Raw genomic sequence first — 24,217 nt, 5'->3', positions numbered from 1 at the left:
TGCTGACCACACCATTCCTGATGCAGGCCAGGATGCCACTGGCTCTCTTGGCCACCTGGGCACACTGCTGGCTCATGTTTCAGTGTCTCATCCCCCTCGCTGAAAATTATTTCTTCCTAAATGCAGCCTCCTCCGATTTAAAACCAGTGCCCCTTGTCCTGTCGCTGCAGGTAGAAGTCTGTCTCCATTTATCTCCCAAGCCCCCGGTAGGTCCCCGTTAGCTCTCCCTGGAGCCGTTCCTTCCCCAGGCTGACCAACTCCAACTCTCGCAGCCCGTGCTCGCAGCAGGTGCGCAGCCCTCGCGGCGCGTTCGCGCCCTCCGCCAGCACCTGAGCGCGGTCACCTGCGCGGGGCCGCACGCGCCCTGCAGCCGCTCGCGCCTCACCCCCGCCTGCTGCCGCCGCCCTCCCCGGGGCCCCGCGCAGCCCTCCCTCTGCGCAGCCAGGGCAGCAAGGCGCGGCTGGCGAGGGCTCGCTGTCCCTCAGCGGAGGGTCGCCGTGACGGGCGGGTCGCGGGGCCGGCACGGTGCACGGTGCACGGTGCACGGTGCACGGTGCACGGTGCACGGTGCACGGTGCACGGTGCACGGTGCACGGTGCACGGTGCACGGTGCACGGTGCACGGTGCACGGTGCACGGTGCACGGTGCACGGTGCACGGTGCACGGTGCACGGTGCACGGTGCACGGTGCCTGCCGCCCGCCGCTCGGGGTAAGCGCTCGCGGCCGCCAGGCTGCTCTTCCTCCCCGCTAGCCGCCGGCCGGGCAACGGCGCGGGGCGGTGCCGAGGCGGGCCGGTTCCTCTCTCCGCCCTCTGCCTCTTTGTGCCGCCCGCCCGAGCCCCGCGCTCCCCTCCACCTCGCCTCGCCGCGGCGCTGCCCGGCCGGCTCCGGCCGTTGCTGAGGGGAGCGTTGGGGATCGGCAGCTCAGCCCGCCCTCGCCCGTGCGCGTCCCCGCCTCTGTTCCCTTGCTTTACCACGCCTCGCCCCTTTGCCCCTGGAGCGGGCTTCTCGCCACCCCTTCTCCCGGACCGCCTGCTCAGCCCGCCCTGCTCGCTGCCCCTCCGCGCCCGTGGCCGTGTCCCCTCCCGCTACCGGCGGGGATGGCGCCGGTGACAGCGGCCGTTCGCGCCTGAGCTGGCAGGGGCGAGCCCCCCGCCGCCGCGGGAACAGGAGGAGGAGGAGGAGGAGAGATGAACCGCTTCCAGCCCAGGATCGCGCTGCTGCTGTCGCTGCTGTGGGAGGTGAGGTGGGCCGGGGTCGAGGGTGGGGGTGCAGCGGAGCGGGCTCTGCTCCGACAGCCCCGGGGCGGCGGGAGGGGGAGATCTGCCGTCAGTCGCGATCTGGAGCTGCGCGCCGCTGGGCGGAGGGGGGAAGCTGGCAGCTGGTACTCAGCCGTGGGGTGTGTGGGAGGTGGTGGTACAGTGTTTATTTTGGGCTCGATGCCCTTGTCGGAGCGGATTTGGTGCCAGCAGCTCCTCCCGGGGCAGTGCAGGGCCGGGTCGGACCGGGCTGAACTCGGCTCTGCTGGCTCGGGAGGTTGCCGAGGAGCCGTAGTTTGGGGCTCTTAGCAGCGACCTGGCTTGCATTCTTTTTGATGCTTTATTAGGGGAGCAGGAAAAGGTCATCTGCGATGTGCTGGAGCAGAGTAACGGGAGACTTGTAGGCAGGGGCACAAGCTTTTGGATCGTGGAAATATAGGACGGTTTTGTTTGGAAAAGACCTTTAAGATCATTGAGTCCGACCATTCTCTAACTGCAAAGTCTGCTGCTAAACAATGTCCCTCAGCACCACATCTGTGTGTCCTTTGAACCCCTCCAGGGATGGGGATCCAACCAGCCATTCCGGAGAGCCCATTCCAGTCTTTGAGAACCCTTTCAGTCAAGAAGTTTTTTCTAATATCCAACCTAAACCTCCCTTGGTGCTCTCTAAGGTTCATGAAATGAGCGCCTTTGAGTAAAGGGTTAAAGGGAAAGTGCATCTTTTATACTGATTTTAAGTATCCTTTCTTGGACAAGACATAAGATGCGAGGCAGAGGTGCAACAGCAGCAGCAGCTAGGGAGGAGCCGTGGCGGCAGCCAGCAGCATGGTTAAACTTCTCAGAAAGCCTTAGCAGAGCAGTTTTGGCACTTAAGCAAGCACACACACAAATTAGCATCTTATGTTCGCAGGAAGAGGGGGTTGTACCACACAGTTATGTCCAAGCAGATTCACAGATTGCATCAGGTTGGAAGAGACCCTCAAAGGTCATCTTCTCCATCCCCCTGTAGTGAGCCCCTGCCCCCCAACTAGATCAGGCTGCCGAGGGCCTCATCAAGGCTGATCTTGAATGTCTCTAGGGGTGGGGTCTCAGCCACGTCCCTGGGCAAACTGTTCCAGAGATTTCACCACTCTCATCGTAAAGAACTTCCTCCTTGTGTCCAACCTAAATCCACCCTGCTCCAGTTTCAAATCGTTGCTCCTCATCCTATCACTACAAGCCCTTCTAAACAGCCCTTCCCCAGCTTTCCTACAGGTCCTGCTTCAGATACTGAAATGTAATTGTGAGGTCTCCCCAGAGCCTCCTTTTCTCCAGACTGAGCAGCCCCAATTCTTTCAGCCTATATTCATAGGAGAGGTGCTCCAGCCCTCTGATCATCACCAGGCTTTTGTCCCTTGGTGTGTGGGTGTTTTCTGGTGGTGAGCTGTCTGCTGGTCTTTGGTTTAACCTTGGGGTTGAGGCAAGCTGAGGGGAATCAGTAGCCACCCTGGGACAGGTCCATTGTGGGCACACCACTCCAGTCATTGCCAGGACATGTGTGGTGGCAGCATGCTGGGATGACTTGGAACTTTTTAGTCTGGAAAAAAGAAGACTTAGAGGGTATTTGATAAATGTTTATAAATATCTGAGGGCTGGCCAGGAAGGGGGGGACAGGCTCTGCTCACTGCTCCCTGGGATAGGACAGGGAGCAATGGGTGTAAGCTGCAGTAAAAGAGGTGCTGCCTCAACACAAGGGGGAACTTCTTCACTGGAAGGGTGACAGGGCACTGAAACAGGCTCCCCAGAGAGGTTGTGGAGTCTCCTTCCCTGGAGACTTTCAAGACCTGTCTGGATGTGTTCCTGTGTGATCTGTGTTAGATAGGATTGTCCTGCTCTGGCAGGGGGGTTGGACTGGGTGATCATCTTGGGTCTCTTCCAACCCCTAACATCCTGTGATCCTGTGATGACTTTGGGAACATCTGGAGGCTTGGCTTTGGTACATCTTTACACCGTAAAGCCCAGAAGCCATCTAGATGAAGGTGTCATAGGGATGGGGAGCTGTGTTGCCTCCGTGATGGAGAGGTTTAGGCAGAAAATGAATTCCTGTTTGAGAACAGCCAAGCTAGCACCAGAGCTGTGTGTGGAAATCAGAGTGCCGGCTGTGTAATTGTTGTTTTCAGTCATGAAAACAGTGTTTACTACATGTTTACGCCACCTACATCCATGAAGGATTTCTGGTATGTTGCCCATTATGTCATCCAGCATCATCTCATTAAAACACTCAGATCAGAATCGCTGTTTAATGTAAATAAATGTAACTCTTTGCAAGTTAATTGGGCTGTGTCTCATTACCCTGGCTGTAAACCTGGCCCTGAGCCTGGCCCCGTGGTTGCTCCTTACCTCTGCAGAAGCTCTTCAGGAAGCACGGATGGCAAAATGTCCATTAAATGGAATGGGCACTGGCATTTCCCAGAGGGAGTTGGTCCATCTCAGAGTGTGAAAGGTTTCACCCCTCCAGGGTTTCATTAGACGTCTCTGCTCTCTTAATGTGCCTCCTGCTGAAAAAGATCCTCTGTGCCTGGGAAAAAAAAAAAAAAGCAAGCAATTTGCATAAATCCTCTTTGGCTGTAGCCAAAGTTGCAGTTTTTAAAGCTTTTATACAGGTTTTAATTGGGGCTTGGTTGGTTTTCTCTTTTTTTTTTCTTTTTCATTTTCCATTTTTTTTCCCACCCTCCCTTCTAATCTAGAAGGTTTATTTTGCCATCTGGTTTTCATTTTCTCTTTTGGAAACGCTTAGGGTACCTTTTTCAAATGAGATGCTATGCAAAGAAGAAGTGTTACAAATTGTTTGATGTTGTACTCTACAGGGGGAATAAAATAAAAGGCTGGGGTTTTAAATAACTGCATCAGAGACATCTGGTTGCATGGGAGTATTTTGGTGCTCAAAAAAACTCTTGCTGCCTTCTGCACTAACTTCTGTACTGGCTAATAGCTGAAATGGTGTTGCTACAGTTATTTGAACTCTTGTTTGCAGCTTTCATTGGTTGATGGAAGTGTGATCTTGGTTAAGATGTTAATCAAGCAATGCATTTTTCCATTGAGGAATGCATTTTTCATAGAATGGTTTAGATTGGAAAGGGCCTCAAAGATCATCTGGTTCCAACCCTCTGCCATAGGCAGGGACACCTCCCACTAGAAAGGCTTTGGCTGTTCTCCAAGTAATGAGAGCTGGGGGGGGAAGCCATTCAGCCCTTCAGAGCAATTGTCAGTAGTTTGCTGATCATAGAATCACACAGTGGTAGGGGTTGGAAGGCACCTCTGGTGATGAAGCTGGTGAGGGGCCTGGAGCACAAGCCCTGTGAGGAGAGGCTGAGGGAGCTGGGGTTGTTTAGCTTTAAATTAGAAAGGAGCTCCAAGGGTTGTCTAATCCAACACCCCTGCAGCAAGCAGGAACGTCCTGGTCTGGATCAGGAATAGTGTGGCCAGTAGGACAAGGGAGGTTATTTGTCCCCTGTACTCAGCACTGCTCAGGCCACACCTTGAGTGCTGTGTCCAGTTTTGGGCCCCTCAATTCAAGAGAGATGTTGCAGTGCCGGAAGGTGTCCACAGGAGGGCGACAAAGCTGAGGAGGGGCCTGGAGCACAGCCCTGTGAGGAGAGGCTGAGGGAGCTGGGGGTGTGCAGCCTGCAGCAGGGGAGGCTCAGGGCAGAGCTCATTGCTGTCTGCAACTCCCTGAAGGGAGGCTGTAGCCAGGTGGGGTTGGGCTCTTCTGCCAGGCAAGGCAGCAACAGAGCAAAGGGACAGAGTCTCAAGTTGTGGCAGGGGAGGTCTAGGCTGGCTGTTAGGAGGAAGTTGTTGTCAGAGAGAGTGATTGGCATTGGAATGGGCTGCCCAGGGAGGTGGTGGAGTGGCCATCGCTGGAGGTGTTGGAAGCAAAGCCTCGATGAGGCACTTAGTGCCATGGTCTGGTTGATTGTCTAGGGCTGGGTGCTAGGTTGGCCTGGATGAGCTTGGAAGTCTCTTCCAATTGGTTGATTCTGTGATTCTGTGATCATTGAGTCCAACATCCCTACCTCGCAGCATGTTTAAAGTTGTCCCAAGTGCCTGTTGCAAGATGTTAATCTATTTTCTGTCCACATGGATTCCGAGACACTCTTTCTGGTTATGTCCATGAAAGGCTTCAACTCTTTCACAAGTAAACACAGTAACTCTGTGCAGGGAGTGGGTTTGGCTGTGGGGAGTGTTCCTTTGTAGCTTTCAGGTCAGAGCCTAGACAGTAACTGACTGTGAGCGGGAAGTGATGGTTTGCTGTTCCCCATGTAAAGGCAGAAGATACAGAAGAGGGACCAAGGGTCAGGATAAGCCACTTAGGTGGTTTCACAAAGGCAACTGAAGCACACAAGAAGTTGCTGGTTCTTGATGCTAGGATGACAGACCTTACCCTGAAAGTGCTTGACATACACTAATTATGGAATCACCCAGAGCACTGTGGTGGTAGCAGGAGGGGATTCATTCTGAGTTTTCTTGTCCAGTGAGATTTTTCTACTGTAACTACAGAGACTTTGCAGCATGGAAGAAAAATCTGCAGCCCCAGGAAACCTCTGGTGAGAGGTCTGGCTAACATGACCTATGAGGAGTGGCTGAGGGAACTGGGGTTGTTTAGTCTGGAGAAGAGGAGGCTAAGAGAAGACCTTATTGCCCTCTACAACTACCTAAAAGGAGGTTGTAGTGAGGCTGGAGCTGGTCTCTTCTCTCGAATTACTAATGATAGGACAAGAGGAAATGGCCTCAAGTTGCATCAGAGAAGGTTTAGGTTGGATGTTGGGAGGAAGTTCTTTACTGAGTGGGTGGTCAGGCACTGGGACAGGCTGCCCAGGGAGGTGGTCGAGTCTCCACCCCTAGAGGTGTTTAAAAGAAGAGTGGCTGTGGTGCTTGAGGCTATGGTCTGGTGATGAAGGCTGCTGGGATGAAGGTTGGACTGGCTGATGAGGGTGGTCCTTTCCAACCACAGCAATTCCTAGTGATTAGCTGTTGTGCTGAGGGATTTGGTTTAGTCAAGGACTTGTCAGTGTGAACCTAATGATTGGACTCAGTGATCTTGAAGGTCTCTTCCAGTCTAAGAAATTCTGTGACTCTGTGCTTTGAGAAAGCCTTGTTGTTAGGGGAGAAAATGCAGAGCTGCCAGGAGTTTTGTGCACAGCTCAGTCGTAGTCGAACGGTTGAACACGTAAGCTAAACCGAGGAACTTCTAAGGTGGGTACCTTGACAGGTAGTTTTAGTTCTTGCAGGAAGAAATGAATGCTGTTGAATCTTCGTCCATCTGTGTGTTTCAAATTAATTTGGCTACTTGGAGGTAGCAGACTTACTACCTTCAGTTGCCTGAAATACCCTTTTCCACCAGGAGCCTGGATGTCTGGTAGACAGGTAGTACTGGGGTATGCGACTTCAGCACTCATGAGGCGGTCTCTTTGCTAGCACAGCTCGTGGTTCAGCTGAGAGGATTGCATTTTGTCTCAGTTTTGGTTTAGTAGATGGCTCTGAATTTTATGGAAAGCTTTGAGGAGGTCCTTACAGGGATGTCTGGTTGGGGTATATATCAGGATTTGCTGCTTTTATTTCATCAGACATCCCAAAGGCTCTGGCGATTTGAGCTTAAATGTGACTTTAATGAATAGTGATGTCCTTGGGATGGGGAAAAAACACAACTAAACAAGCAGCACCCCTCTGCCCCTGATGATGAATCAAGCTTATTTTCAGCCTGAACAAGAGCACCAGAGTGTCTCCATGTGGTTGGCTTCCTAGACTGAGTGCTTGATTTCTCTCTCTCCCACAAGCTGCAGAAGTGCTGGGTGGAGGAGAATCAGGTGGCTGAAGCTCAGCTTAGGGATGGGGAGCCTGAGCTCAGGGATGGGGAGGCTAAGCTCAGGGATGGGAAGGCTGAGCTCAGAGATGGGGAGGCTAAGCTCAGGAATGGGAAGGTTGAGCTCAGGGATGGGGAGGCTAAGCTCAGGGATGGGAAGGTTGAGCTCAGGGATGGGGAGGCTGAGCTCAGGGATGGGGAGGCTGAACACAACTGTTTAAGCCTGGTAGAAGACTCTGCTTGTCCTGCAGTGGTAATAAAAAAGGCATTTTATTATTCTTACTGCTACTGAGTAGTTTGCTGAGTAGCTTCAACTTTATAAACTATCAAATAATCTTAGGTGCTTAAACTTCTGGTTGGTCCTTAGATCCACCCTAGGAACCAAGGAGCTAATGCAACTGCCTGAATATTTAAGTCTAGCTTTTAAAGCTGAGATAAGCCAAGACCTGTGGCAGTCACAGTGGGTAGTGTGAGATGTAGGTCACAGTCCCACCATGTAGGTTTCCATGTAACTACACAAGATTTAGATCATTGCTCGTGGAAATACCAGCATTGATATTTCCACACACAATCAGCTTCTCATTACTAGGAATTATAATGTGGTAGAAACACTGATTATGGATGGTTGGGGGGGGGGGGGGAAAGCAGTGTAATCCTCTTCTTGTTAATTTGTCAGATGAAAGATACTACAGAAAAGTCAAGTGGGCTTTTTTTCTTAAGAAGGAAAGAATGGACATGTCACATGGAGAGCAAAATGTGTTATCTTGAAACAGAATTCTACTGCTCCCGACAGTCTGTCAGACAAGATTTGTTTGAATAAAAGCAAAACTGGCTACTGCTTCTCAGCTGGGTAACTGCTGGAGTCTTTTTAGTGTTATTTTTGTAAGTGCACTTCAACAGGACAGATTTTAGCAAATAAGAGGAACCTAAAATCTGTGTTTCTCCTAAAGAGGTTTGGTTTGGTGGGTGTTTTGTTGGTTTTTAACCTTTGGAGGAGCAGGCACATAAAGCTGGGCAGAAGTGTCACTCTTTAAAAAGCCCAATCCACATTCTGATCAGGTTAGGCACAGGCAGAGTTCAAAAGTCACACAGGTTACAGGGAACATCCCCCAGCCTCTGCTTCTGATAAATTATTCTGTCTATTAGCTGTCAGGTTTCCCTTTGTATTTCATTTCCAGGAAAGCTGCCCTGTAGAGAAAGACCTGGGGGTGTTGATTGACAGCTAGCTGAACTGGAGCCAGCGTGTGCCCAGGTGGCCAAGAAAGCTAACAGCATCCTGGCCTGGATCAGAAAGAATGTGGCCAGCAGGAGCAGAAAAGGGCTTGTACCCCTGTACTGGGCAGTGGTGAGGCCACACCATGAGTACTGCATTCAGAGCTGGGGCCTTTGCTACAAGAAGGACATCCAGGTGCTGGAGCATGTCCAGAGAAGGGCAGTGAAGCTGGGGAAAGAGAACAGGTCTGGTGAGGGGCAGCTGAAGGAACTGGGATTGTTTAATCTGGAGAAGAGGAGGCTGAGGGAGACCTTGTGGCTCTTTACAACTATCTGAAAGGAGGCTGGAGTGAGGTGGGAGCTGGTCTCTTCTCCCTAGTAACAAGTGATAGGATGGCAGGAAATGGGCTCAAGTTGCACCAGGGGAGATTTAAGTTGGGCTTTAGAAGAAACTTCTTGACTGAAAGGGTTCTGAAAGACTGGAACAGGCTGCCCAGGGAGGAGGTTGAATCCCCATCCCTGGAGGTGTTGAAAAGAGGCAGAGATGTGGTGCTGAGGGTCATGGTTTAGCACCAGCCTTGGTAGAGTTAATGGTTGGACTCAGTGATCTGAAAAGTCTTTTCCAACCTTAATGTTGCTGTGATTGTGTGATTCTAGCAATGTATGAAGGTGCATGCATGCCAGGGCTGTTGTGTCTCTGATGTGTCTCTCTGTCAGTGGGTGGTGAGAGGAGTAATCCTGCCCAGACTTATGGGGAAAAGGCTCCAGAACTCTGCAAGGGAGTTGTTGTTGTTGCAGATGTGTCCACTAACCCTCTCCTGCTTTGTTTTTGTTACTCAAGGGTTTAGCAGCTTGAACAGTTTTTGGTGAGGTTTTTCTTACCCTCCTGCAGCCAGTTGGAAAGCAGCTATTGGATTGCTGAGCTTCCTTAGGATTTATAGTCTGGGGATCCAACTGATGCTGGCAAGTCAGCCTTGCCTCTTGACAGCAGTGAGACGGGCTGCAATTTCCAGGCAGGAGAGCTGAGCTTGCTCACTTTTCTCACTTTGCTCCTGCTGAGGAGGAGATGGATTTGTGTTTGCCACGGGAAGGGAGCTGTGGCCAAGTGCCATTTGCCTCTGAGAGGCAGTGTGAATAGATAGGTGGTGGGATTATTTTTTTGGCTTTGGGGTGGGGTTTTTTTTTTTCATCAGGATAAACATCAGTAAAATCTGGTTATATTTTTTACAGCTGTCAACAAAGTTCAGCACCTTCAGTTATGCTTTCTGTGTAAAAGAGAATTCCTCACTCTCCTTTCCTACAGAAAGGTGCTTTCCTTTTGGGATGAGATTTAACAAGGCCAAGTGCAGGGTTCTGCACTTTGGCCACAACAACCCCAAGCGGCACTACAGGCTGGGGACTGAGTGGCTGGAGAGCAGCCAGGAGGAAAGGGACCTGGGGGTACTGATAGATAATAGGCTGAAGATGAGGCAGCAGTGTGCCCAGGTGGCCAAGAGAGCCAATGGCATCCTGGCCTGGATCAGGAACAGTGTGGCCAGTAGGACAAGGGAAGTTATTCAGCACTGGTCAGGGCACATCTTGAGTACTGTGTCCAGTTCTGGGCTCCTCAATTCAAGAGAGATGTTGAGGTGCTGGAAGGTGTCCAGAGAAGGGCAACAAGGCTGTTGAGGGGCCTGGAGCACAAACCCTGTGAGGAGAGGCTGAGGGAGCTGGGGGTGTTTAGCCTAGAGAAGAGGAGGCTCAGGGCAGAGCTCATTACTGTCTACAACTACCTGAAGGGGCATTGTAGCCAGGTGGGGTTGGCCTCTTCTCCCAAGCAACCAGCACCAGAACAAGGGGACACAGTCTCAAGTTGTGCCAGGGTAGGTCTAGGCTGGATGTTAGGATGAAGTTGTTGTCAGAGAGAGTGATTGGCATTGGAATGGGCTGCCCAGGGAGGTGGTGGAGTCACCATCCCTGGAGGTGTTCAAGAAAAGCCTGGATGAGGCACTTGGTGCCATGGTCTACTTGACTGGCTAGGGCTGGGTGCTAGGTTGGACTGGATGATCTTGGAGGTCTCTTCCAACCTGGTTGATTCTATGATTCCACTCAGCTAAGGCAGGTGTGTAGAAGGATGTGTTAAACTTGACCAAAGCAAACCTTTAGACTTGAGCTGCTCTTAGAAACTGGAATTAGCTAAAATCAATGAGGAAAAAAAAAAAGGCTCCATGGAAGCTCTTTTTGCTTTAATGCAAATTTATTTTGGTTTACTCCACTAGGAAGAGGCTTAGGAAAACTGGAGTGAATGTGCTCATGTGCAGGTTCACTCTGCTCATCCATGTAGGCTGAATTTACTCACAGGAACAGATGAAAGCAAAAAAACTCTTAGCTCTCACTGAGATGAGGTGGCTGTGGATGAACTCCAAATTTATTATGCTATAAACTTGCATTTAAATTTTTGCTTTAGCCTCATTTTTGAAGATGCTGCAGTGCTCTGTGTCCTTAGCAAATGCAGCTGTTCCCACAGTTTGTGTATTTTGTTGAAGGCTTTGTTGAAATCCTATTAGGGATTATTATGGCAAATACAAACTCTCCTCTGAATAGCAAGAGGCAAATCCTTTCTGTAATGATCTTTTTTTTCTCCCTTCTCTCAAGTAGTTCCTTTTGGACAGTGAATCTTAGGTCTGTCTGAAGGCTGAGGACATAGCCTGGGATCTTGGGCATTAAATAGCACTCTCAATTAGTGGATATTAGCAAATGGGAGTGTTGATCTGCTCTGTGAAGGGATCTAGACAGGCTGGATTGATGGCCCAAGCTCAGTTGTATGACGTTTAACAAGACCAAGTGCCAGGTCTTGTCTTTGGGTCACAACAGCTCCATGCAGCACTCCAGATTTGGGGCAGAGTGGCTGGAAGTATGCCCAGCAGAAAAGGACCTAGGGTGCTGGTTGACAGCTGGCTGAACGCGAGCCAGCAGTGTGCTCAGGTGGCCAAGGAAGCAAATAGCATCCTAGCATGGATCAGGAACAGTGTGGCCAGCAGAAGTAGGGAAGTGATCATGTACTCTAGTCAGCACTGGTGAGGCTGTGCCTTGAATACTGGGTTCAGGTTTGGTAACCTCACTACAAGAAGGACACTGCGGTGCTGGAGTGGGTCCAGAGAAGGGCAATGAAGCTGGTGAAAGAGGAGGTGAGGAGAAAGTTCTTCACTGAGAGAGTCATTGGACACTGGAATGGGCTGCCCAGGGAGGTGGTGGAGTCGCCGTCCCTGGAGCTGTTCAAGGCAGGACTGGACGTGGCACTTGGTGCCATGGTGTAGCCTTGAGCTCTGTGGTAAAGGGTTGGACTTGATGATCTGTGAGGTCTCTTCCAACCCTGATGATACTGTGATACTGTGAGAGGTCTGGTGAGGGGCAGCTGAAGGAACTGGGATTATATAGTCTGGAGAAGAAGGCAGACCTTATTGCTCTCTACAACTCCTTGAGAGGAGGTTGCAGTGAGGTGGGGGTTGGTCTCTTCTCCCTAGTAACAAGTGATAGAATGAGAGGAAATGGCCCGAAACTGTGCCTGGGAGCTTTAGTTTGGATGTTAGGAAACATGTTTTTCCTGAAAGAGTGGTCAGGCATTGGAACAGGCTGCCCAGAGAGGTGGTGGAGTCACCATCCCTGGATGTATTCAGAAAATTGGACACTGGAATGGGCTGCCCGGGGAGGTGGTGGAGTCGCTGTCCCTGGGGCAGTTCAAGGCAAGGTTGGACGTGGCACTTGGTGCCATGGTCTAGCCTTGAGCTCTGTGGTAAAGGGTTGGACTTGATGATCTGTGAGGTCTCTTCCAACCCTGATGATACTGTGATACTGTGAAAATACGTGGACATGGCATTTTGGGACATGGTTTAATGACCATGGTGGTCTTAGGTTGTTGGAGGTCTTTTCCAACCCAACTAACTTCGTGATTCTACGATCACTTTCCTGACACCAGTACGACAACACACGAGATGAAACACCACGCCTGGTGCTCTGGAGGCAGCACGAGAGGGGAGTCTGGGTTTGTGGAGTGTTTTCTTTCTTTTTCTTTTCTTGAGAATAACGTCTCTTGACAGGTTTCTCACGTATTAAGTGGAAAAAAAGTTTTCACAGCTGAGTTAAAAACGTCTTTCTCTTCAACCGTGTCTTCAGCTTCACGTTAAATAGGTGTTAACTAAACCCGTGTTTTAAATAACTCAGCTGAGAAGCTCTTCCTCTTTCTCAATGACTCAGCTTTCAGTCTGGTAGGGTTTTAGAGGGAAAGGAATTAGCAAGAAGTTGTCTCTAATCTCTGTCTCATCCAGTGCAGAGTTAATGTTGTTGCTGGCAAGGGTGGTGCCTAACCCCTTGTTTGGCCACCTCCCACAGATGTAGTGACCATGCAGCAAAGGAGGGATTGAATCAGCCCACTAGTGCTGTGGATGGCAAAGACACCCAAAAGAGAATGGGAAACAAAGTGAGAGGGAATAGATTTCCATTGGTTCAGCAGAGATTTGTGCACTGGCAGCATCATGAAACTTCCTTCAAGGAAGGAAGTGGAACATACATCTTGGAGCAGGACTGCCTATTTTGGGAGCCCACTTCTTGTTTCACTACACTAGGTGTCACCTAATGGCAATCAGAGTCATTTAGTGTGGAAAAGGCCTTTAAGGTCCTGGAGTCCAATCATAAACCTAATGCTGCCAAGTGCACCACCAAACCATTTTGGCAGCCCACTTCTTGTTTCATTACACTAGGTGTCACCTAATGGCAGTCAGAGTCATTTAGTGTGGAAAAGGCCTTTAAGGTCCTGGAGTCCAACCATAAACCTAATGCTGCCACGTGCACCACCAAACCACATCCCCAGAATTCACTGCCTTTGTATTAAGCAGAAGGAACTTGTGCAGACCTTTTCCATGCTCTGCTCCAAGGGAAAAGTAGCAGAGTCTGGTTTCTGTTTTCCTCTGAAAGATGCCATTAGATAAGACTGCTTTTCCAGATGACATTCTGTCGTTTTCCCACGTCGTTTGCCAAGTGTCTGTCAGAGCAGAAGTGCTCAACCTGGTCCTCATGACCTCCTCAGTCTTTCTTGCCTGTGGGATGGGAGGGAGTTGTGGCTGGAGACTGTGACTCCAGAGAAGGTCCACATCTGCTGCTAGGGACCATTGTCTTGAAAGTCTAGCAGATGGGTAGCTGTGAACACAACAGTCCTCTCCAGAGCACACTCCCTCTGCCTTTCTTGTCTGGAGAGCAAGCCTTTCATGGAAAGTGGCTGAAGTTCAGTGGCTGTAGAAGGTGGCTGGCTTTGGAGGGTTGGATCCTTCCTTCTCAGGTTTTGCACTGATTGGAATTGGTGGTCAGCATCATGGACTCCAAGTATGCAGCCTGTACAAATCTATTTGCAATACGTTAAGGCAAGTACATATAATGCCTTATTATGCCTCTCTAGTTCTGTGTGTGTAACTACTCTCTCTCCTCTTCAGAGGAGGAACAACTGGAGAGCTTGGAAATGAGAGGCACATGTGCATGTGAGAGGGCATCAGGGGGTCTCACTGATGGCAGTGCAAAGACCACAGGCAGCACATCTTGCAAGAAACTGACACTTCACATGAGAGGAGAATTTCATTGCACTTCATCGTCTTCTAAGGGCTCCATGCCACTACCACACAAAGAAGACCTACTCTGCTTAGTTCTGTCTTGCCAGCGGTGTTGTTGCAGTGACAGCTCTTGGGGTTAAGAGCTGGTGGTGTGCTCCTGATCTAGAAGTTTTGATTCAAGAAATTAGGAGCCCTGTCAGGGAATGTGTACTAGCAAAGAACTCCAAACAGATGTCAATGGCTGTAGAGGCAGACAGACTTATTTGAAGTTGCTGTGAACTTGGGGTGCTTCCTTTTGCTGGTGCAGTTGTGTCTTTCTGCATGCCTGATGGAGCAAACTAACACTGTGTTCTGGCCAGAGTCTGTGTTTCTTCCTTTATGGACAGGAGATGCTCTTTGCCTAACCAGAGAAGTTTAGTTGTTTATGTGGGGTTTAGTACCCTTCTGTTAATGCCAACACAGGAGGTTAATATCCAAGTGCTTGTACTGCACCGTGACTCCTGTTTAGCCATGGTACAATGTGGTTACAGGCAGCATCAGGGTCTCTGTCTGGGGAAGAGCCCAGGTGTAACTCAGTGTGTAATTTCTCCCAGGTTTCTTAGAATCATAGAATTGTTGAGATTGAAAGAGACCTTTGAGATCAAGTTCAACCACTCCTCTAGAGTTCACAGTCCCACCCTTACTGCTAAATTGTTGCCACTCAACCACGTCTTTGTGCATCACAGCCACATGTCTTTTAAATGCCACCACCTCCCTGGGCAGCCTGTTCCAGTGCTTGAGAACCCTTTCTGTGAAGAATTTTTTTTGTCATGTTGAGCCTGAGCCTCCCCATTGTAACTTGAGGCCATTTCCTCTTGTTCTGTTGCTTGTTGCTTGAGAAGAGACCAACCTCCACCTCCCTCCAACTTCCTTTGAGGTAGTCATAGAGGGAGTTGAGGTCTCCCCTCAGCCTCTTCTCCAGACTACACAACCCCAATTCTCTCAGCTGTTCCTCATAAGACTTGTGTTTAAGGCCCTTCACCATCTGGGACAGGCTCCAGCACCTCAATGTTCTTCTTGTGCTGAGTGGCCCATAACCGAACACAACATTTGAGATGTGGCCTCACCAGTGCTGAGTAGAGAGTGACAACCCCTGCAGGCTACACTGTTTCTGATGCAAGCCAGGATGCCATTGGCCTTCTTAAACCCTGAGCCCACTGCTGGCTCTTGTTCATCCAGCCCTCAGTCAACACCCCCAGGTCCTTCTCTGAAGAGCAGCTCCTCTCCAGGTAGAATCATAGAATCATAGAATCAACCAGGTTGGAAGAGACCTCCAAGATCATCCAGTCCAACCTAGCACCCAGCCCTAACCAATCAACCAGACCATGGCACTAAGTGCCTCATCCAGGCTTTTCTTGAAGACCCCCAGGGACGGTGCCTCCACCACCTCCCTGGGCAGCCCATTCCAATGGTACTCATCCCCAAGCCTGTAGTACTTCAGGGGGCTGTTGTGGCCCAAGTGTAGCACTCAGCACTTGTCCTTGTTGAACCTCACACCGCTATCCTCAGCCCATCGATCCAGCCTGTCCAAATCTTGCTGCTTAAACGTAGTAAATCTCTTCCCTGAAGTGGACAGAAAACCTGTTAGCATAGTGAATGCCTTTCTGCTTTCCTCACAGTATCTCTGTCAATAGAGAAGGTCAGGGCATGTGCTTCTTGCTGTGGTGAGTGACTGTAAGCATGCTTCAGCTCTTGCTGCAAGAACCTGGCAGGGATGAGTCAAGCAAGTGTTTTCTTTCATTCTGCTCCTCGAGTGAATTGCTCATTGCTACAGATAATTATCTCAACGCTGGTGTGAGTGAGAGACAGGAATTCTCTGCTGGCTCTTACAGCATAAGCTCCCAGCTCAGGGCCTTGCTTCCCTGCTGCATTTGGAGCTTTGAGTTCAGCCTGGTACAGGAAAGGTACAGCTGTATAAATGCACCTTTGTTTGGCAGGATTTCAGTCCAAAGCAGAGAAGGAAACCTTCCTGTCTAGATAATGCTGCTTTTAAATGGTTAGCCAGTTGTCTGGGGAAAGAAGGGTGTGTGGGAAGTTCTAAATCTGCTTCACCATGGTGTGCTTTTTTAAAGGCTGATATGAGCTGCTTCTGCCTTGGTTGCTGTCTTGTGTACCCCAGAGAAATACCCCTAACCAGGAGGATGATTTTCAGTGGTTTCAGTAGCATTAGTCCTGAGGATGCTTGCCAGTGCCAAGCTGTCAGCGGTGCTGTCACGGTGGGCACTGATGTGTGCAGCAGTTTCGCGTGAGGGATGCTGATTCTGCTCTGATCTCCTTTGCAACTAATGCAACTCAGGTCTCCTGGCTGGCATAGAGAAGTAAAAATAGCCTGTGGGATTGGGTTAAACCTCTTCAGAACTGGGTCACCTCATGGTTTGAGATAGAGTAAGATAACGTTAAGCTGCTTCATTATTTTTTTCCATAGCTGAAATCACAGAATCAGAATCAAGCAGGCTGGGAGAGACCTCCAAGATCACCCAGTCCAACCTAGCGCCCAGCCCTAGCCAGTCAACCAGACCATGGCACTAAGTGCCCCAGCCAGGCTTTGCTTCAACACCTCCAGGGACGGTGATTGCACCACCTCCCTGGGCAGCCCATTCCAGTGCCAGTCACTCTCTCTGCCAACAACTTCCTCCTAACATCCAGCCTAGACCTGCCCTGGCACAACTTGAGACTGTGTCCCCTTGTTCTGTTGCTGGTTGCCTGGGAGAAGAGACCAACCTCACCTGGCTACAGCCTCCCTTCAAGTAGTTGTAGACAGCAGTGAGGTCTACCCTGAGCCTCCTCTGCTGCAGGCTGCACACCCCCAGCTCCCTCAGCCTCTCCTCACAGGGTTTGTGTTCCAGGCCTTTCACCAGCTTTGTTGCCCTTCTCTGGACATGTTCCAGTATCTTATAATTTAATTTGTTCGCAGACTTGTGCATGCCTGGCCCTGCGTGAAGCCTTTTCTGCCATGCTGAGGCTAGGGTTTGCCTGCAGGTTGCTTGGGATCATAGAATCAAAAAATGGTAGGGATTGGAAAGGACCTCTGAAGTGTGATGAGTCCAGCTCGTCTGCCAAAGTAGGATCACCTAGGACAGGTCACACAGGACTGCATCCAGATGGGTCTTCAAAGTCTTTAGAGAAGGAGACTCCACAATCTCTCTGGGCAGCCTTGCTACAGTGCTCCAGCACCTGTACAGCAAAGAAGCTTTTCCTCATGTTGAGGTGGAACTTTCTGTGTTCTAGTTTGTGTCCACTGCCCCTTGCTCTATCACACACCACCACTGAAAAGAGCCTGGCACCTTCTCTTCAGCCTGGAGAAGAGAGGGCTTCCAGGAGACCTTGGAGTGGCCTTCCAGTATCTGAAAGGGGCCTACAAGAAGGCTGGGGAGTGACTGTTGACAAGGTCTTGTAATGACAGGAGGAGAAGTAAAGGGTTTAAACTGGCAGAGGGGAGATTCAAATTCGATGTTAGGAAGAAGTTCTTTACAGTGAAGGTGATGTGACACTGGCACAGGTTGCTCAGGAAGGTTGTGGCTGCTCCCTCCCTGGTAGTGTTCAAGGCCAGGTTGGATGAGTCCTTGAGTAACCTGTTCTGGTGGGAGGTGTCCCTGCCTATGGTGGGGCCTTGGAACTGGATGATCTTTGAGGTCCCTTCCAACCTAAACCATTTTGTGATTCTTTTTGCCACCCACCCTTCAGACAGTTATGAGCATTCATAAGATCTCTCAGTCTTCTCTGCTCCAGGCTAAACAGCCCCAGGACCCTCAGCCTTTCCTCATCAGACAGACATTCCAGTCCCTTCACCATCCTTGTAGAAAAGCCTGCATGAGGCATTTAGTGCTATGGTCTAGATGGCTGGATAGGGCCGGGTGCTAGGTTGGACTGAATGATCGTGGAGGTCTCTTCCAACCTGGTTGATTCTATGATTCTTTGTTGGACACTCTCTAAGATATCTCTATCCCTCTTGAATTGGATGGGATGAGCTGTATTTCTAAGGAAAACAAGGAGCAGAAGAGGCAGCAAGTGCCAAATGATGGTCAGTTTCTACTTGCATAACCCTCAATGAAGAGCAAGGCAGATGCCTTTGGATTTGGGTATCAATTAGAAGAGGTACATTGAGATCAAAGTTGTTAGTTTGTTCTGGCATCGTTCCTTTGGTAGCTCCAGAAGGAGCTATTTGGTTTTTAGCAGTGTTAATGCTGTCTTGTTGAGGGCCTTTGCAATTTGAGGTTTTCAGGTAATGCCAGCAGCATGCAGCTAGCTGAGTTTAACACCAAACCCACAATGCACTAATGGGTAACTGTCCCAGGATCTGCATCTGGGAATCTTGGAGCTGCTATGTTCTGAAATCCAGTGCTGAAATAGTTCTTTTCACTGCAGGTCATTCTTACTGCAGGTAACACTTTTGATGCTGACTTCTTAAAGCCCTGGATGAACATTGGTGAACTGGGTCTTGCTACACCCTGTATGTGGCAATCACCTGCATAGATGTCTGCGGTGTTCCTTGAAGGCATTGAGTGAGATCCTGGGAATGCTGTAGGAGATGCATTGGAGTGTGCTCAAAATGTTCTGGCAGGTGAAACTTCCTAGCGTGGCTATGCTGACCCAAGCTGCCAGTTCCCTGTGTGTATTGCACCCATCACAAGGCACCTTGCAGGAACCTGCTTCTGTCTCAGCTTCACCTGGCTTTCCCTGTGCAGGGAAATCACACTCATGGCTGTGGCACAGAGCCAGGGGCATTTGGATTAAGCTTCTTTTAATTCTGTAGTAATCTTGACTTCCTATTTTTATTAAAGCCCTAATCCCAGGCCCCATCCAAAGCCCACTAAAAGTCAATGAAGACATCTCACTCTCTTCTACTGAGTGCTGGGACAGGCATCTTGGAGGGCATCAGATGCCTTTGGCTTAAACATCTCTGCCGTCTTGAGACGCAGGTGATCTCTGCTCCATGCATTTTCTGCAGCAGCATGAGCTGGGCTGCTCTCACCTTCTGTGGGCCAAGGGCACGTGTCCATACATCATTGCCTCTGAAAAGCTCAGCTGCCTTTGAGCCTGCTTTTGCTGATACTCCTCTGTGCACCTACGGTGGCCAACACATCCACCCCCGGTGCTGCCGGTGCAGCTCTCCCTGGGGAAGGAGCTTCTTCAGCCGCCTGCAGTCTCCCTCCCTGTTGCATAAGGAGAAGAGCATCACAGTGATTATATAAAAAGAGATTATGTAACTGGGTAATTTGGTAATCGCCTCTCCAGTGGGGGCTAAGAATAGCTCCTGAATATGCATTCAGTTCAGTGATAACCCTCCACAACCCGGCCTGCTGGCCTCGCACATGGGCTCCCCAGTCCCACCGCCCCCCACGCTGCTCCAGCAAGGCACATCAGGGTGCTGCACCTTGGCTACAACAACCCCATGGAGAGATACAGGCTAGGGTCAGAGTGGCTGAGAGCAGCCAGACAGAGAGGGATCTGGGGGTACTGATTGATACCCGCCTGAACATGAGCCAGCAGTGTGCCCGGGTGGCCAAGAGAGCCAGTGGCATCCTGGCCTGCATCAGGAATGGTGTGGTCAGCAGGAGCAGGGAGGTCATTCTGCCCCTGTACTCTGCCCTGCTTAGACCACACCTTGATTACTGTGTTCAGTTCTGGGCCCCCCAGTTTAGGAGGGACATTGAGATGCTTGAGCGTGTCCAGAGAAGGGCGACGAGGCTGGGGAGAGGCCTCGAGCACAGCCCTACGAGGAGAGGCTGAGGGAGCTGGGATTGGTTAGCCTGGAGAAGAGGAGGCTCAGGGGAGACCTTATTGCTGTCTACAACTACCTGAGGGGTGGTTGTGGCCAGGAGGAGGTTACTCTCTTCTCTCAGGTGGCCAGCACCAGAACGAGAGGACACAGCCTCAGGCTGTGCCAGGGGAAATTTAGGCTGGAGGTGAGGAGAAAGTTCTTCACTGAGAGAGTCATTGGACACTGGAATGGGCTGCCCGGGGAGGTGGTGGAGTCGCCGTCCCTGGAGCTGTTCAAGGCAGGATTGGATGTGGCACTTGGTGCCATGGTCTGGCCTTGAGCTCTGTGGTAAAGGGTTGGACTTGATGATCTGTGAGGTCTCTTCCAACCCTGATGATACTGTGATACTGTGAGATGTCCAGGGAGTCATCAGCAGTGCTAGAGTAACACTTGCTAACACTGACAAATAACAAATGCCATCCTTACCACTGCAAAGAGGGGTGGGCAGCTTTCTCTAGGAGCTATCACCAGTATTAACTGACCCTCCATAAGCCTGCTTCAAGTCATGTTTAAAAGCTTTTGCCTGAAGGAAAAGCCTTTTTTACAAGGGTTCCTGTTTCCAAGCTTCCCCAGATCTTTTTTATAACCTTGCTGCAGGAACATTTCAAAAGGAAACTTCTTGAAAGTGAAGAATTTGACTCCATCAGGCACTTCCAAGACAGTGGGATATTTGCAGACACTGCTCTTTGTTTTATTAGTAGTGGTATTATTATTCCTTCCCTCAGAGTTGCTTTTGGAAATGTATTTAACTGAACTGGAACCTGCCTCAGAAATTGGATATCTTTGCAGCCTGTTTTCTTGGAACAGAGCACATCTCTGATTAGAATCCAAGTTAGAACTCCCAAACATGTAACTCGTTATCCTCCTCCCCACCAGGGAGAGCGCCGCCACCAAATCCAACACAGTGGGTGCATCCCAGGCTTTCTGCCACAGGCTATCATCCTGAGGGCAATCACAGAGCACCTACAGGATGGACAGGGGATCAGACCCAGCCAACACGGATTTAGGAGGGGCAGGTCCTGCTTGATCAACTTGATGACTGCAAGGAATGGCACCCAGTTCCTTCCCAGTTTCTCCCTGAAGACGCCAGTCAGCACTACAAAAGCTCTCACTGGCTTTGGTTGCATTTGACTTTATTCATGAGACACCTTCCCCTCTACAAGTGAGCCATAAATCCACAAACAGAGATGCAAGCAGGAGCTGGGATGAAGCATATGTGGTCTCAGTCAGCTCCAAGCAGCCCAGGAGGCTACTTGCATGTGTGGTCTCAGTCATCTCAAAGCAGCCCAGGAGGCTGCTTGCATATGTGGTCTCCGTCTTCTCAAAGCAGCACCCTGGAAGTTTTCCAGCACTGAAAACTGTCCAGCACTGCCTCCCCCAAGACATCTCACAGGGGCAACTGACAACTTCAGCAGCACAAAAAAACCCCAAACCTTTGGGAAGCAAAAATGCAAAATCAGCCCCAACTGCTGGAGATGCAACATGTGTTCCCTCCTCCGTCATCTGCTCTGCCCACACATTGCACAGCATCGTAAGGATGCCACCAGCAGCTAGCAGAGGTTCATCAAAAGCCAAGTCAACTTCTAAGTGAGCAATGTGATCCCTTCTCCATGCCTGCAGAGCAGGTCACACCGTGCCATGAGGCAAGGGGAAGAGGAGCCGATGTATCACAGTATCACACAGTATCCCAGTATCATCAGGGTTGGAAGAGACCTCACAGATCATCAAGTCCAACCCTTTACCACAGAGCTCAAGGCCAGACCATGGCACCAAGTGCCACGTCCAGTCCTGCCTTGAACAGCTCCAGGGACGGCGACTCCACCACCTCCCCCAGGCAGCCCATTCCAGTGTCCAATGACTCTCTCAGTGAAGAACTTTCTCCTCACCTCCAGCCTAAATCTCCTCTGGCGCAGCCTGAGGCTGTGTCCTCTTGTTCTGGTGCTGGCCACCTGAGAGAAGAGAGCAACCTCCTCCTGGCCACAACCTCCCCTCAGGTAGTTGTAGACAGCAATAAGGTCACCCCTGAGCCTCCTCTTCTCCAGGCTAACCAATCCCAGCTCCCTCAGCCTCTCCTCGTAGGGCTGTGCTCAAGGCCTCTCCCCAGCCTCGTCGCCCTTCTCTGGACACGCTCAAGCATCTCAGTGTCCCTCCTAAACTGGGGGGCCCAGAACTGAACACAGCACTCAAGGTGTGGTCTAACCAGTGCAGAGTACAGGGGCAGAATGACCTCCCTGCTCCTGCTGGCCACACCATTCCTGATGCAGGCCAGGATGCCACTGGCTCTCTTGGCCACCTGGGCACACTGCTGGCTCATGTTCAGGTGGGTATCAATCAGCACCCCCAAATCCCTCTCTGTCTGGCTGCTCTCAGCCACTCCGACCCCAGCCTGTATCTCTGCATGGGGTTGTTGTGGCCAAAGTGCAGCACCCTGCACTTGGAGCTATTGAACCCCATCCCCTTGGACTCTGCCCATCTGTCCAGGCGGTCAAGGTCCCGCTGCAGAGCCCTTCTGCCTTCCAACCCAGCCACATGTGCCCCCAGCTTAGTGTCATCTGCAAACTTGCTGATGACTGACTCCATGCCCTCATCCAGATCATCTATGAAGATGTTAAAGAGGATGGGGCCCAGCACTGATCCCTGAGGGACACCACTAGTGACAGCTGCCAGCTGGCTGTGGCACCATTCACCACCACTCTCTCTCCACGGTGGCAGCCTCACTCGTAGGTATTGCAAACACACAGGTCTTGAGGAAGGGCTGGACCTGACTGGGAAGCTCTTTCCAGTGAGGGTGGTGAGACACTGGAACAGGTTGTCCGGGGACGTTGTGGCTGCTCCCTGCCTGGAGGTGTTCAAGGCCAGGTTGGATGAGGCCTTGAGCGACCTGTTCTAGTGGGAGGTGTCCCTGCCTATGGCAGGGGGTTTGGAGCTGGATGATCCCTGAGGTGCCTTCCAGCCTAACTCATTCTGTGATTCTATGGTTAAGCTGTCTACATGAATAAATCACTCTTCCGAGGTGTTTGATCTCAATGACTCTCTTGCCAGATTTGTCTGGACTTGTCTCTCCCTCAGCCTGGTAGCCAGGTGATGGCAGGGGAGTGCCACCTTTGTGCCTGGGTGCTGCACATGTGTCAGCTTGGCACAGAGGTGCCTGTGGAACCAGCATGGTGGTTATAGCTGATGGGGCTGGCATCTTGCTGCTGTGTTGTGCACAGCTTCTGCTTGCAAGGCCTACCTGGACCCACAGGGACAGAGATGGTGCTGATGCCACTGAAGGTGGCAAAAGTGAATCATGTACCTGATGTTAATACCTGAGTCTTCAACTGCAAAAAAAAGAAAGATCACCATTCCTTTCTTCTGGTGCTGTACATGGTTCTGGAGGAGCAGCTCTTTCTTAATGATGTCCTAGACTTTGATATATGCTGTATTCATGGTTATGACCTCTCCAAATATCCATCTTCCAAACTAGATTAAAGCTGTTTGTGCACTGATGGTAGTCATGCTTTATTCAAACACAAGTAATCAGACCAAGAGCAAATCTGGGCTGTTAGGCTTCACAAGTCTCTGACAGTTAGTGCTGAGATTTCATAGAATCATAGAATCAACCAGGTTGGAAGGGGCTTTCAGTAAGATGAGAGAATGTGGACTTGGGCCAGACTCCTGCTTTCTCTAAGATGAGCTAAAATTCATAGTTTCATAGAAAATCAGATTGGAAGGAACCTCAAGGATCATCTAGTCATAGAATCATAGAATCGGCCAGGTTGGGAGAGACCTCCAAGCACATCCACTCCAACCTAGCACCTAGCCCTATCCAATCAACTAGACCATGGCACTAAGTGCCCCCATCATAGAATCAACCAAGTTGGGAAAGACCTCCAAGCTCATCCAGCCCAACCTATCACCCAGCCCTATCCAATCAACTAGACCATGGCACTAAGTGCCCCCATCATAGAATCAACCAAGTTGGGAGAGACCTCCAAGCTCATCCACTCCAACCTAGCACCCAGCCCTATCCAATCAACTAGACCATGGTGCTAGGTGCCCCCATCATAGAATCAACCAAGTTGGGAGAGACCTCCAAGCTCATCCAGTCCAACCTAGCACCCAGCTCTATCCAATCAACTAGACCATGGTGCTAAGTGCCTTATCCAGTCTTTTCTTGAACACCTCCAGGTGCAAAACTGTGTCAATTCCACTGAGTGGTTTTGGTCCAAATGGAAATAACTGCACCTCAAAATGTTCTCAAGCACTTCCAAAAGCTGGTTTTGTTTAAATACTTCTGGAAGCAAAGGGATTGAAAGTTTAGTTCTACACTATGTGGTCAGGGGAGAGTAAAACTTTTTTTTTCCTGAAAAGCTTGGCATTCACCCAGGGTGTGGAAAACCACTTTTATCTCCTTTATAGCCTCAGTATGATTTGACTGTGTATCCCTCTTCCTCTGGAAAAGTTCCCAGCCAGCGGGAGATAGGTGTACTGGAACTGCTTTGTGTCAGTTGTTGACCTTATCCCTCTTCTCCACTCTGCAAAGTACTGTT

General features: G+C 50.4%; 1 protein-coding gene across 1 annotated transcript in view; it reads left to right on the top strand.

Annotated features, from left to right (window-relative positions):
• Positions 1–1,171: 1,171 nt before the first annotated feature.
• Positions 1,172–24,217, top strand: part of VOPP1 (VOPP1 WW domain binding protein) — a 95,089-nt gene continuing 72,043 nt past the window's right edge. Inside the window, exon 1 of the mRNA XM_064169896.1 lies at positions 1,172–1,240. Coding sequence (XP_064025966.1) covers positions 1,190–1,240 — 51 coding nt within the window. The 5' untranslated portion in view covers positions 1,172–1,189. The remainder of the gene's footprint in view (positions 1,241–24,217) is intronic.

The sequence above is a fragment of the Pogoniulus pusillus genome, chromosome 32 (genome assembly GCF_015220805.1).
Source record: "Pogoniulus pusillus isolate bPogPus1 chromosome 32, bPogPus1.pri, whole genome shotgun sequence".
In the NCBI taxonomy this organism is placed as follows: domain Eukaryota; kingdom Metazoa; phylum Chordata; class Aves; order Piciformes; family Lybiidae; genus Pogoniulus; species Pogoniulus pusillus.
The sequence above is the reverse complement of the archived record's forward strand: the minus strand, read 5'-3'. Positions and strand labels throughout refer to the sequence as shown.